Raw genomic sequence first — 14,190 nt, forward strand, 5'->3', positions numbered from 1 at the left:
ACTACGTCCATTATTCATATACAGTCTATGGTTGGGATGCTGTATAAAATATAAATACAAACAGAATGTAACAAATTCAGAATTTAGAGTTTATTTAGTTTAAAGGTTATCAGATTGGACAAAAAATATATAGTCTTTGTCCAGTTTTCAATTGAATATATGTCAAAAAGGGTTAGCGAATGGCTGCATACTGTTTTATTTACCTTCAAAACAATGTCCTTGGAATCAGGGTTTTATAATAAAAACATGCTATATCATAATATATTCATATCTTTTATGTCTATTGCCCAGCCCTAGGCTCAAAATCTTTAAACTGACATGCAATTTATTCGCACACATTATTAGTGTTTGATGTGAAAAGACTTTTAACAGTGCAACAGGAACAAAGATTCTGGAGAAATCTGAAGGACGCAGCTTTAATTACCCGCCCATCAAATAGAAAGCCATATTAAAAAAAACCCACAAAAACATATCCTGTTTCTTGAGTATAAAGTTGACTGTAGCGTTGTCATCCATGTGCATCCAGTTTGACAAACCATCTCTGATAAATGCCTTCTCTTTAGCACACTGTATTTAAAAGGTATCTTATATCTGGTGTTGCTGCCAAAGTGTCATAGTACACTACTCTAACTGAAGCGAAAAAGGAAACATGGAAATTACTGGATCCTTATCAGATGTCTATTAAAGAGGAGGCAGCGGAGAGGGTGTCGACGAATCGTTAGCGGGGGGGAAGGGGAGGCGTGTCTTTAGGGTTCTCCATCTCTTTTCTCCTGTGGGCTTTAAAATGTGAGCAGCGAGCCTCACAAGAGAGAAGATTAAAGGGCTTAATTAGAAGTGAATAAATATGACACTGTAGTTAAGAGAGGGAACACCCTCCCTCGCTGCTTCACATTCAACATTCAGACAAAAATGCTTTTTAAAAGCACTTCATGTCTGACAGCAGTGTGAAGAACACAAGGCTATAAAAGGTCAAATGGTGACTCGATATCTGAATGGTGCAACATAATCGCACACCTGAGTGGTCTAATACAGCCATTCTCAACCTTGGGGTCCCAACCCCAACTGGGGTCGCGAGATGATTTCTGGGGGTCGCCAAATCATTTTGGAAGTCATCTCTGTCTCCACTGTGTTAAAGTGTTCATGTGTTAATGTGTTTTAGTCTTTTTGGTCATTTAATGTCTTTTTATAGTCATTTTGTGGGGTTTTTTTAGTCATTTTGTGTCTTTTTTGGTAATGTTGTGTCTATTTTTGATCATTTTGTGGTCAATTTGTGTCTTTTTTTGGTAATTTTGTTTCCTTTTTTTGGTAATTTTGTGTCTTTTTTGGTAATTTTGTGTCTTTTTTGGTCATTTTATGTCTTTTTTTGATAATTTTGTGGTCAATTTGTGTCTTTTTTGGTCATTTTGTTTCCTTTTTGGTCATTTTGTGCCTTTTTTTAGTCATTTTGTGTCTTTTTTTGTCATTTTGTGTCTTTTTTTTGTCAATTTGTGTCTTTTTGTGGTCATTTTGGATCATTTTGTGGTCAATTTGCATCCTTTTTTGGGTAATTTTGTGTCTTTTCTGACAAATCCCAAAGTAGCAAGTTATTACTTTCCAAGGAGTCTCTGGCTTGAAGCTGACTGTTACACACTCAGGAGGTCAGAATGGACCTTTAAACTTATAGCAAAGGACTTAGATTAAAACTAACAATAAAATATAAAAAAATATATATAAATGCACAGACAGAGAGATGTTTTAGTTGTTGTCTGCTTCATTATTTGTCCAAAATTTGTCGTATCAACTGAGTTTGTATGACCTGAGCTATGAGATTCTGTTCAGTGAGCGGAAAACATGCATGTTAGATTGGGGGTCGCCACTCAAAAAGGTTGAGAACTACTGGTGTAATACACTGTCAGTCATCACTGGTTATTGTCACTCTTGTCTTTTAATTTGCCAGAAGTATCACTATAAGGGCCGGCTGACAGATCCAATACTCCCAGAAGACAGGTGGAAGACAGACAGACAGACAGACAGACAGACAGACAGACAGCTTCCCTGGACTCATCACTCCTCTGTCCCTGGCCTTTTGTGCCAACAGCTGCAGGCCGACCAGATTCCACTGTCTGTTATGATTTAGAGGAATCGATGTGTGAAAGAGAGTGGAACGTCCTGTCCTCCTGACCTGGGCAGTACTCGCTGGGCCGGCGCAATTCAGGAAAAAAGATTGCAGGAAAATGATTGAGGCTGCAGTATTAGCTTCATACAGAAACTGCAAGAGGCTGCATTTTTTTCCGCAGAGGAATGTCGAACGTCTTTTAATATACAGGTACATCTAAAAAAAAACTAGAATATCATGAAAAAGTTAAATATTTTTTGTCAATCATTTCAGAAAGTGAAACTCATATATTATATAGATTCATTACACATAGTGAAATATTTCAAGCCTGTTTTTCTTGATATTTTGATGATTATGGCTTAGAGATAATGAAAACCCAAAACTCAGTGTCTCAGAAAATAAGAATTATGCATAAGATTTTTTTTTTTTTTTTTTTTTTTTTTTTTTAAAGGATATTTTAAACACAAATGTCAGGCTTCTGAAAAGTATCTTCATTTCTCTCCATCAATACTTGGTTGGGCTCCTTTTGAATCATGAATTAGTGCATTAATACTTGGTGGCATGGAGGAGATCAGCCTACAGCACCATGTTGCTTTTATAGCAGCCTTCAGCTCATCTGGTGACTCTCACCTTCCTCTTGACAACAGCCCATAGACTCCTATGGGGTTGAGGTCAGCAGCAGAGGACATGGCCCCAAACCACCCCTGACCCAGGACCAGCACATTACACTTCTGATCAATATTCTAATTTTCTGAGACACTGAGTTTTGTGTTTTCATTATCTGTAAACCAGAATAATCAAAATTACAAGAAAAACAGGCTTGAAATATTTCACTCTACATGTAATGAATCTATATAATGTATGAGTTTCACTTTCTGAAATGACTGACAAAAAATATTGAACTTTTTCATGATATTCTAATTTTTTTAGATGTAGCTGTAGACTGTGAAATCAACTCTTTAACATCTGTGTGGCCCGTCAGATTACAATGTACCACGAAAAGACATTTAATGAAGAAAAGCTTGTATGCACAATTTATAGTGTAACACTCGACAACAGCCAAATCCAGCTGTTACCCCTGTTGCTCTTTAAAATGTGGTTTATCATCACCACTGCTGCATCCGTTTAAGCCGCGCTTCTTGGGATCAGACATGCAGAAGAGGCGGTGACGATGACAAGCGGCACACTGGTATAAATTTCCCCCCTGATCACACCGCAATTTATGACTCTCCGACACAAAGCGCTGGGCGTAATTAAGCGAATGTGAAACGGCAAATTAATCTGTTATGAAATTACTGCCGCGACACTACTTTATAATAATGTTATCTTTTATTGCGCTATGTAAATGTTCGCCTTGATGTGTATGTATGTTGTGTCCCATCTTTTATAGGGATAAAAACGCACAGCATGAACGGAAACACAATAGCTAATTAACCCTTAGAAATTAACTCTAGTACAGCTTGTTGAAGGCAAAGGCCTCTGCTGTGGCACATAATAGCTATGATGGGGCCAATAATTATGACTTACACTCATCTCTCTGTTACTTTCTACAGGAGCGCTGGTTGGTTCATTGTTGCCTTTTTAGTTCTGGTCCAGTTTTGACAGATTAGACAGTTTTGGCGTCTGTCGTGCTGCATCGTGGATGGATGGGTTTACTTTGTTCATGCTAAAAATCACATAAAACCCTCTATGTTTTGCTTTCAACCCACAAAATAGCCATAAAATAGCTGGAATTGGCCTGGAAGTGGCCTCAGCTTTCACATGATCATAAACAAACTGTAATAATCGAGCAAATGCACCAGTTTAGGTAAGAATGCACCCTTACAGTTAATGCTACTTGTGCTAATAAGTTTATTAATTAATTTCATAATACTACTGCAGTGCCCATCCAAAACGTGCCTGTTATGAATGGGCTGACTCGATCAAAAGTGTTCTTTACAACAGTTACATCACTGCTAGAAATGATCGAGTTTGCTAAAGACGGCAACCTCCGGGTCTGAGCAGGGAGGCCAACCAGATTTATTATCTCAGAAAGTTTTTTTAGGACACTATGGTCTCAATCACGAGCAAAAAATCTTCTTCAAGACAATTTGATGTTAATCGTGTAAATAATGGCCCCATTTAGAAGAAAATAGAAGATAAAGAATCGTATGATTTGGGGCGGGGCTACCTTTGATTGACAGGTCACTAACAAGGCGAGCCGTCATCAGGAGAGAAGCAGAACAATGTGTATCCACGGCAACGTGTCAATAAAGCTATATATAACTTTATATACATATAAAAAAGGACGTTTAGCGGTTTGGTCTCATAACTTTGACCCTTTCACTGAATTTTCACTTAATGACAGTTTATTTGAACATTTTGTTCAGTAAAAAATGTCTTGCTCAGCATTTGGTTAGACTAACAGACACTCCAAGGAGTCGCTGCTCAGTTTTCTGAGGTAAGTAACGTACATGTTTTGCCAAAACAAACATCCCAGTTAATGCTCCAGTTAATGCTAACATGAATTAGCAGCAGCTTCTCTCAGTCAGGTTGAGGTGTAGAGAGGCTGTAGTCAGTGATCAGATCTCTCTCCTCCTCTACAGTCCAAATATGGTCTGCTCCCCGTATCGGAAACAAGATGGAGACAAGTGTAACACTGAACTCGACAGCTCAAACGGGCCACAAACCAACGAGTGACGTCACGATCCCTACGTCCATTATTTATATACAGAGTTTGCTACAATGAAACATCTCCGGTGTCTCTTTCTTTCTCGAATGTACTGTAGCGAGCGACAGAGTAAGCTGTACTTGTTCAGTGGTGTAAAAGTAATAAAGTACTAATAAATATGTCCTGTAGAGCTCAAACAAGACACTGTAGTTCCTTTCAGCAATATGAAGTATGAAGTGGATCGGATGAACTGTTGTCAAGAAAACCAAAAGACAGCCTCCTTACGGTTTAGTTTGATCCTCAGTGTGGGTTAGTGAGGCACAGGGCTCTGTGTTGTATTTGTAAGTAGCAATGTAAAACTATATGAGTAAAACCATATGTGTGTGTGTTTGCACAAGCACACAATGTACATATGCTGCTGGTGTTCGCCTGTCATATAAGGGGACTGGTGGAGCGAGAAAGAGAGAGAGAGTGTCTGAGAAGTGAGCCAGTAGAAATATCCTACAAAGGGCCCCCTCAGCTGTGCCGGCAAACAGGAAACTGGCGTGCATTCTCACAGTTTCACATGGCTCCGTCTGTTTCTTCTGCTCTCGCATGCCCTTTTCTAGCTCTCTCAAATCAACCACAGGCACCGCGTTTTAGCAGCCGCCTCTCTACATTTTGCACAAATGTAACTACAACAATTCATCCCGTCTCTTTCTTTACAGCCCACCTTCTTCTGCTCCCTTTTCCCTCCTGCTGGTCCCAGAGTGGGCCTCTCTGCTAGACTAGACAGGAGGTGGTGGAGTGTTACTATGGAGCTCGGGGTCTTCCTGCAGATCTCCTGTGTATGGCTGCCTGTTTATTCAGCCTACACGCTAGCCCTGTTCTCCTAATTAGTTCCCAGTGTACCCTTCATTAGTATCAGATGCAATCTGTCTCTCTTAGTTGATTAGTCACTCATTATGTGAAAAAACTTTTTTAAACATTTTTTTTATGGCTTCTTATGGTGAACTTATATTACCTCATCTCATTATATTACAAATGTTACTGTAATCTGTGACCGTTACTGAGAATAATATGTAATTAAGTTACAGTTAATAATCAAAATGTTGGTGATTACAAAGGGTTTGCATCCATTTTGGTCAAAAGTTTATATTTAAAAATATAACATGTTTTTTCATCTTTTTGCCACGCAGCAAAGCGTTCTTCTGGACAAATTTGGTCAGGGACAAATTTGAGTGCAACACTGTTGGGAATTAAGGATGCCTCTTTTATGAATAAATGATACCTTGCACAGGGCGTCAAATATGTAAATAAAAGGGCGTTATCATAAATGCTATACCTCCCATAAGGATATCAAATATGTAAAGATGAACCTGAGCAACACTTGTGTGGATCTTTTAGATTAGATTCAACTTTATTGTCATTGAACAGAGTACAAGTACTAGGACAACGAAATGCAGTTTAGCATCAAACCAGAAGTGTATAAATGTAGTGCAGGTATGAATTGAATATGCTATAGGATATATACAGTGAATTAATATGTTATAGAAATATATACAGTAAAGAATGTACAGTAAAGCAGCAGTGCAGGTAGATGAATGGATGATAATAAATAGTCATAAATAGTCATTAATATGGGCAGTTTAACTCACGGTTCATCCTTACATATTTGATATCCTTATGGGAGCGATAGCATTTATGATGACACCCTTTTATTTACATATTTGACGCCCTGTGCAAGGTATCATTTATTCATAAAAGAGGCATCCTCAACACCATCAAGGAGCTGTCTTTATGACCAGGCAGGCTCCATCGGTTTGGCAATATGCGCCTAAATGTTGAGCGTGTTTTTTGATTAGTTTTCATTCGATTTCAAACCGCCAATCAAATCAACACGCATTGCTCTAAGCAACCTCAGTCTGCCATAACTACAGCTGATCAGGCCAAGGCAGGAGGCCATGTTGTCGGACAATAACTTTTTTTATTGTGTAGCTTCAAGCTGCAGCTTCAAGCTGCAGTCCCTTAGCAGGTCAAAAGAAGGAAGCAACACAACAACGCACACTAAAAACAGTCAAAAAAGAGCGCAAAAAAGTGTATAACATCAGATTACACACAACAGCACATCACAAATGTATGCTTGTCAAAAAAACATGTCATAGTGACACAGAATTCAAGGTCAGTGTGCGCAGAGCTGAGCAACTTTCAATGGACTTCCTAAGTTGGTTTTGAAAGTGCTAATGGAGCTGCAGCTCCTCACATCGTCGGGCTGGGTGTTCCATTGATTTGTGGCTTTTACAGAAAAAGCTGTACATTGTGGAAAAATTCAGCAGTAGTTTCTTCCTGAAGTCAGAAAAAGGCTCTAACGTTACTGTGAAAAAACAGAATAATAACCAATTGAGTCAAAAACATCCTGTGGTTGTCCCAAGCAGGACTTTCTCATGTTTAGAACAATTCTACCAAAGGATCACATGTCTGAAGAAGGCAGACATTAGGGGTGTTTCCAATACAGTCCAATATCCGGAATGAGGCGGGTCTCACTTGCCGAATTGCCCCTAATTTGAATGTGAGCTTTTCTGAGCCTTTCGACCGGACTTTTTTTGGCCCTGTGGAAGAGGAGGGCCATTTTTCTCCCCTGAAAAAGCCTGGTTGCTGATTGGATAGATCGCTAAGCAGGATATGCCGTAGTACTCGACGCCACAACAACACGCACCATTTGTAAAAGCTTGCGAAGTGTCACAAGCGACAATAAACATAAGCGCCTTTCATGGTGTGATCCTGCAAATCCGCTATACTGCTGGATAGATCTATGCTAGCTCTTCGCCTTAGGGCGTTCATAGTGATCCCACGAAGGCAACGTGATTTTCTGCTCTTTCATAGTAGCACAGTGCTAATAGGCTAACAGTTAGCTCTGTATCAGTACAGTGTGTATGTGCTGCTGCTGCAGGAGGTGTTCACTTAGCGATCTCTGTTTGTTTACAACAAGCACCGGACACTGTGTGCACAGTTAGCGATGCCGGTTAATTCACGATCATGATGTTTATGATCAGCGGAGACGCTGTGCATAATTAGACATGCTGGTTTGTTTATGATCACCGGCGGATGTTGTGCAGTTAGCGGCGGCAGCAACAGTTGCATCTCCGGTGTTTAATCCGTCATGTATGTGGTCACGGATCACGGTTGAAACTGTCGCTAATCGATTACGCAACGATCGAAAACCATCACCTCCAGAGTCTCTAAATCCCTCTGGGGCCTTTTTTGTAGTGGAGACACGCTGAGTGAGTGGACATTGGAGAGGGCGTGGCCTGAGACTTTCCCAGCGGCCACTCTTTCCCCTAAAGAAAACACGGCTATTTGCATGCTACCACCGCGAGTCAACACTAGTCGGTTTATCGTTTCATTAGTGAACACATTTAAATTGCAGATTGAGATAATTGGCACTGAAATCTCATGTTTTTCTAGTCAAAGTGGTGTAAGAAAAAAAATAAGCATTCGTTGGTGACTATTGTTAAAGACACTGGATTAAAACCCTGATTAAACTGTGCTCAATGTTCATAGTTTCAGTGTTTTCTTGCTTTGACACTCGTCGACTAGTTTAAAGTTTAAACATCAGCGAGTCGTTATGAACATCCCTATATACCCGAGTACAGTAATATGTACAATATGCTAAAAAGGCATATGTGACATTTAAAGAGGTTGAAGATCACAGCAAAATGAGGTCATGGCATGTTGCTGTTATGAGCAGCAGCCAAGAAAATAATTGTGCACATCACAGCCTAGTTTGAAGATGGGGAGAAAAGCCTGGAATATAGGTCAATTTGTGGATGCTGTGAAACAACACAAAGTAGATAAGAGACAAAGAGAGTACTAACACAGGCAGCCCAGATCACATTCATTAGTGCAGCAAACTGTGAGGGGCTGAAAGTGACTCAGACAAGAGGAAGAAGGGGTGGGAGGAGGCACCTCTGTGACATTACAGCCTCATTAACTCATCCTGCAGGGAGAGAGTGGGAGGTCAAGGCACTGACCCTTGATGATAGAGAGTTCACTGTCGTGAGCGCCCATAAGAGGAGAATTCACTCCTTTTTAACTGATTTAAACAATATTCTCACACAAACACGTTTGTCCGAACACCGCTTCGGGCACAAGAACACAAAGACACTCACACTGTAATTAGGTGTCCATTCTCTTGCTGTCATTAAGGCCACGCTGCCAAATCTGCCAGAAGTTCTAATCAGATTTCACCCTGCCCTTCCCCTGCGAGACATTAAGTCCCTCTCCCATCTGCCGGCTCATCTCGAGCAGGAGATCTGCTCCTGGGCTAACTGACTGTCCAACGCGCTCTGCCCGACTCTCTCTGGTCATTAACGGCGCTGGCTCGCGGAGACAAAATGAAGAGCGGCTCTGCAGCTGCCACAGAGCAGGAGTTCAAAACCTGCAAGCTAAGCACACTCTTCCCTTCAGAAGTCACCTTTCAGTCAACTTTATCCGCCTCTTTCTTTTCAGGTTTGTTTTGTGGTTCTTTTGCTCGCTTTTTCTTCTCTTCGGAGATTTCTCCTCACCTCTACCCTCCTAGGTATGCCCGAGGAGCCCACAGGGAGGCCCGAGGAGCAGCTGCACCGTCCCCACGCTCCTTATTAGTCTTGTATGGGCACCTGGCCTCCATTTTGGCTCAGGTAGTACAGACCACCTGGCTGCTGCTAATGTTTTTAGTTGAAGACGTTCACTGTAATAAAAGCTAATGCTTTATAGCCAAATTGCGCTGCACTGAACAGAGGGGTCAACAAATTGAGGCTCTGAGGCAAAAAAGCAATCCTGCACAGGAGTTATCCATCTAATTAGAAGGATGCACAATTTAACACACCCACACAATAAGTCTCCCTACTGTTAGAAACCATAATATCACAAACTCATTGCGAGGTTAAGGGCAGACAAGAAGAGAAACGTTGTGGTTTTGCTTGTGCAGCACATTGTAACACAGAGCAAAGGAAGATTTGCAGTTAAAACCCTCTGAACCTCACAACCAGCCAGTGAGTTTAAATAAAGTTGAAATTATCATCAGATTTTCAAATGTTTGTCCTGTGTGATAAAGGGCAGAAAGCCAAATCTAAGCTTAAAATAGTGATAGTTCATCAAAATCATTTTTATTCTACGTGTCTCTAAATTTTGCCAAAAATCAAGCGTTTCCATTAACCAGATCCTGTAGAAAACATTAAAGTCTGCGCTCCTCGGGGTAACTGTGAAGCCATGAATGACTCGGCTGAGACCGACAGTCATGAGAAAAATATTCAGTGAAACTTTGACTGAACTGCTGATTGTTTACACAGAGCAGAGAAGGAGAGCACAAGAGAGCTTGTAAGTAGAAGTTTTGAAGATGTACACTACAGGCCAAAAGTCTGGACGCAACTTAAATTTTCTGTTCATAATGGCTTTCTTAAAAACCAGTATGGATTCTTTGGAATTTTGGATGTGTTTGGATGTTACTTTCATTGAATTGAACCATTTTTCTCAATGTATCTTTAGCTTGCTGAATGAATGTTAACAAAAGAAAAGACGTTTTAGGGTTGAGAAGATTTGGAAGAGTCACAACTTCAGTGCAAAAGTAAAAAACAAATCACAGTTTGCATTATTCACTTTAACTCTTTGGCTTTTGAGATTGGATACAAAAATCCCAATAAATCTCAACTGTGTGCATATCTCTGACAAAAGAAGCAAGAGTACAGATTTATACATTAAAGAAAGAAGGATACACAAAGTATAAGCAATAAAAACCCAAAGACCTGATAATTACAGTGAAAATGTGTTCTTTTAAGTGACTCTTCATATAATAATCATGTTTATTTTGTTGCAAAGTACAGCAATGATGATCTTTTTTTGTACAAATTTGATCTTGTCTCCAAACTTTTGGCCTGTAGTGTAGTTCAATTGGTTAAGTATGTGGATAATATAATTGACACAGTGAATAAAATGTTACAGGATCAAAAAACGTCTTGAAACTGTCTCAGGTTCAGAGGGTTAATAAATATTTAACTTTGAGGTACCCATTTTATATGAGCAGCAGAATGCTCTAAATAAACAAGTTGAATACAATAAGCCACAACTCACCTTTGGTTATCTGTTCTGTGGCCTAAAAAAAAAAAGAAGAGAAACAATAGTATAAGCAACAGAGAAAAAAGGAATAATGCAGCAATAAGCATCTTTTATAAGTGAAAATTGTGGGCCGAAACGTTAAAAGTGCCATCAACATCTGAGTTGCATTGGCTGGCTCTCCAGCTGCATGACAGTGCTGGAACAACTAGCCAGGGCAATTGGAACAAAATGTTCAGGGGCTGGTTTTGCTCATCTATTGAAATGCTAAAAAGGTTGGTGTTCATTCCTTCAGCTGGACGGGGTGAGCGGGTTCACTGGGGAGTAAAATAGATAACACAAACGCTCCTCTCATACATTAAGGAGCAGACTTTCAAGCAGGCGGCGCTGACAAGAAGGGCCAAGGAGACGTAAAATGTAATGCTGAGAGCAGCAGGCAAACACTGAAAACAGATGACCCACTGAGGGAAAAAGTGAAGAGGAGGGGAAGAGGTGGGGGGCTGCAGGGTGAAGACAAGAAGGACAGCTACACAGAGTTCTGGTTAATGCTTCCTGTGGAAACGTATATGACAAAAATGCACATGCTGAATATGCATGTCATCGATGTGATGTAACTTTAGCAAAAGCACCTGAGTTAACTGAAGACCAGGGGCCGGATTCACAAAGCATTCTTAACCCTATAAAGCCTGAACCATGAAACAATTGCCAGAAAATTCTATTTATGTTTATTGAACCTGCTAACCAAAAAAAAACAACAACAAAAATCAATATCAATTTGCATGTATGAATTCTAATTTGCATCATATTTAATACACCGGGTCTTTTCGTGCAACCTTAAAATATGTTTAACCAATTAAACTTTGACTTTCCTTTTAAAATTTTTCTCAAACATACAAAATATTTTTTTTCCAAATAAGACAACATCATACATCTGCTGATATGAAGTTTTCATGCTGCAATGATGGATCCACCAGTGGAACCAGCAAATTATTTGGGCTACATCTGGTGTTTATATATTTTTTTCTTCAACACATGTATATATCAGGTTTTTCAAGAAAAAAAAAAAAAAGTCACACTGATGATTTAGAGGTCTCAAAAACTTGTGTATCAAATATGATACACTTGGCTTTATAGGGTTAAGAAGAAAAAGCTTCTCAAGTGCCACTTTATCTTAACTTTGCTCTTAAGACAAAATTTAAGAAGATTTGGTATTCATGAAGAAATTCTTATATTAGTCACCCAATCATGTTCCTATTGGGCCATGAATATAAAATAGGAAAACATCCTAGGACGCAGACTGTATGTTTCTCTTTATTCTCCATGATGCACAGTATTTCTATTGTATCGATATGTTTATATTTTCAATTGTGATGCAGATGTGATGTGCTACTCCATGTAATTATAACACTGGTTCCTGTTCTAATGTGCCTTACCTCCTAATAAAAATATTAAGAGAAAAAAAAAAAAAAAGAAATTCTTATATTTTCTTTAGTTTTTTTTTTTACTTCCTTTTCAACCCTTTATAGGGCACTCCTTCAAATTGAAAACATCAACCCAGAAGTGTTATTGGAGGATATTACAAGACTTTTTGAAAAATGTTTCATTTTTATATTGCAAATCGAGGTCAGTTGAGTCATTATTATTATTATTATTATTATTATATTTATTATAGTCTCTTTCCCACAGCAACTAAATAGACAATAACACATCATTTGCATCCATCACCACTTTCATCTTTTACCTTTAAACTATTTATTATCTTTTTAGACTACTTATTACATATGCGTAATGTCTGAATGTCTTTTTTAAAGCACCTTATATACGAGAAGCACACGTAAATTTAGTTGTATACTTTTTTAATGCATTGATAATAAAGGAAAGCTTGAATCTTGTGTGATTTACTGATTGGTCAGATGCCACAGTGTCACTATCTGTGATGTAGAAATCCATGTGGTTCTATGAGCTCACGGAGAGGGTTAAGTCTTTTCCAAAGATAGAACTTGAGAACAAATGAGATTCTTGAAAACAAAGTTCTTAGACTTCTTCTCAAATTTCTTCACAACTTCACAACAGAACCTCTAACTAGTCTTAAAACAGCTACAGTGAAAATGAAAGTCTTGATATGTTTTTACTTGAACAAATGTGCATGACATTTATTTGATTTCTTTAATATTTAGTTTATCCCTAGACAATGTGTTCACAAATTTTGTTGATTGAAGTTGGTCAGAGTAGTTTTTTTGTGAATGTATCACATAAAGCTTATTCTGGCAATTGTCATATAATTGAAATGTCCTTTCAGTCTGTATTCCTAGATTACACTACAATACTCTTAGTAAATCACAGAGGCAGTTGTTACTACTTAATTAATGATCTAGTGATCTTAAATGAAAAATCTAAGAACGTCCTAAGTGAGAAAACTAAGAAGTTCCTAAGACATACACCAATTCTTAAGAAAAAAAGGTGAATAGCATTTAAGAACATTCTTTGGAAAATCGTGTTTTTTTTTCTTAAGAAATGTCTTAAGTTTTTTTCTTAAGAACACTTTAGTGAATCCGGCCCCTGAGCTTTGTTATGCACCACCTAACAATTAAAATAGTAGTAGGAAGTGGAAATACTGAAGGTCTCAGGTGGCCTTTCTTTTCATTGTGGGGGATTTTGGCCACGCATGAACCAACACTGTATGGAGACTTACAGTGTCGTACCATGTTGGTTTTGATTAAACGGTAGGCTGAGGCAGTAAAAGCTAAAAGACCAGTGTATGCATGTGTCACCACAAGCTTACCCTTTTCTGAGCAGCTTCTTTCTTTTTCTTCTCTTCTTGCTTTTTCTTTTTCTTATCTTCCATCAAATGGTTCTCTTCTCGTGTTTTTTGCTTCTTCTCACAGCTTAAATGCAAAAAGAAAGAGAGAGATGAGCCATGGAGGAGAAAGGTACTGTAGTGATAGATTTCCAATTTCCTATTTGATTTTCAAGTAAAATATTTTTTTTCCAGCACTGAAGGCAATGCCATTGTTCCACCATCAAGTCTAGTTCGTAAAGGTCAAGATCAAGTTAGGCTACATGGTATCAAATGTGATTTTAATGCTATATATTTTAATGGGATGCACTTAGGTCATATGGCCAAATTTTAGATTTCGCCAATCCCGCTTTTGACTTCAATAACTGAAACTGAAAGCAAATTTTGATTGAGTTTCAAGTTAGAATGTAAACTATCACACCCTTGTAATTTAAAATTAGCTATCTGCATTTTTCAACTGCATTGTTCAACTCTCTAAGGTGATCAGACATACAGGTGCGCCTCAATAAATTAGAATGTCATAGAAAAGTTTATTTATGTCAGTAATTCAATAAAAAAAATTGGAAATAACACATTATA

At 38.6% G+C, this 14,190-nt stretch overlaps 1 protein-coding gene across 1 annotated transcript in view; it reads right to left on the minus strand.

The window, feature by feature from the left end:
- Window positions 1-14,190, minus strand: part of tnrc6c1 (trinucleotide repeat containing adaptor 6C1) — a 69,494-nt gene that overhangs the window by 42,393 nt on the left and 12,911 nt on the right. Inside the window, exons 2-3 of the mRNA XM_059349040.1 lie at window positions 13,597-13,699; window positions 10,833-10,854 (exon numbers count right to left, since the gene is read on the minus strand). Coding sequence (XP_059205023.1) covers window positions 10,833-10,854; window positions 13,597-13,659 — 85 coding nt within the window. The 5' untranslated portion in view covers window positions 13,660-13,699. The remainder of the gene's footprint in view (window positions 1-10,832; window positions 10,855-13,596; window positions 13,700-14,190) is intronic.

This window comes from Centropristis striata, chromosome 13, assembly GCF_030273125.1.
Source record: "Centropristis striata isolate RG_2023a ecotype Rhode Island chromosome 13, C.striata_1.0, whole genome shotgun sequence".
NCBI lineage: Eukaryota > Metazoa > Chordata > Actinopteri > Perciformes > Serranidae > Centropristis > Centropristis striata.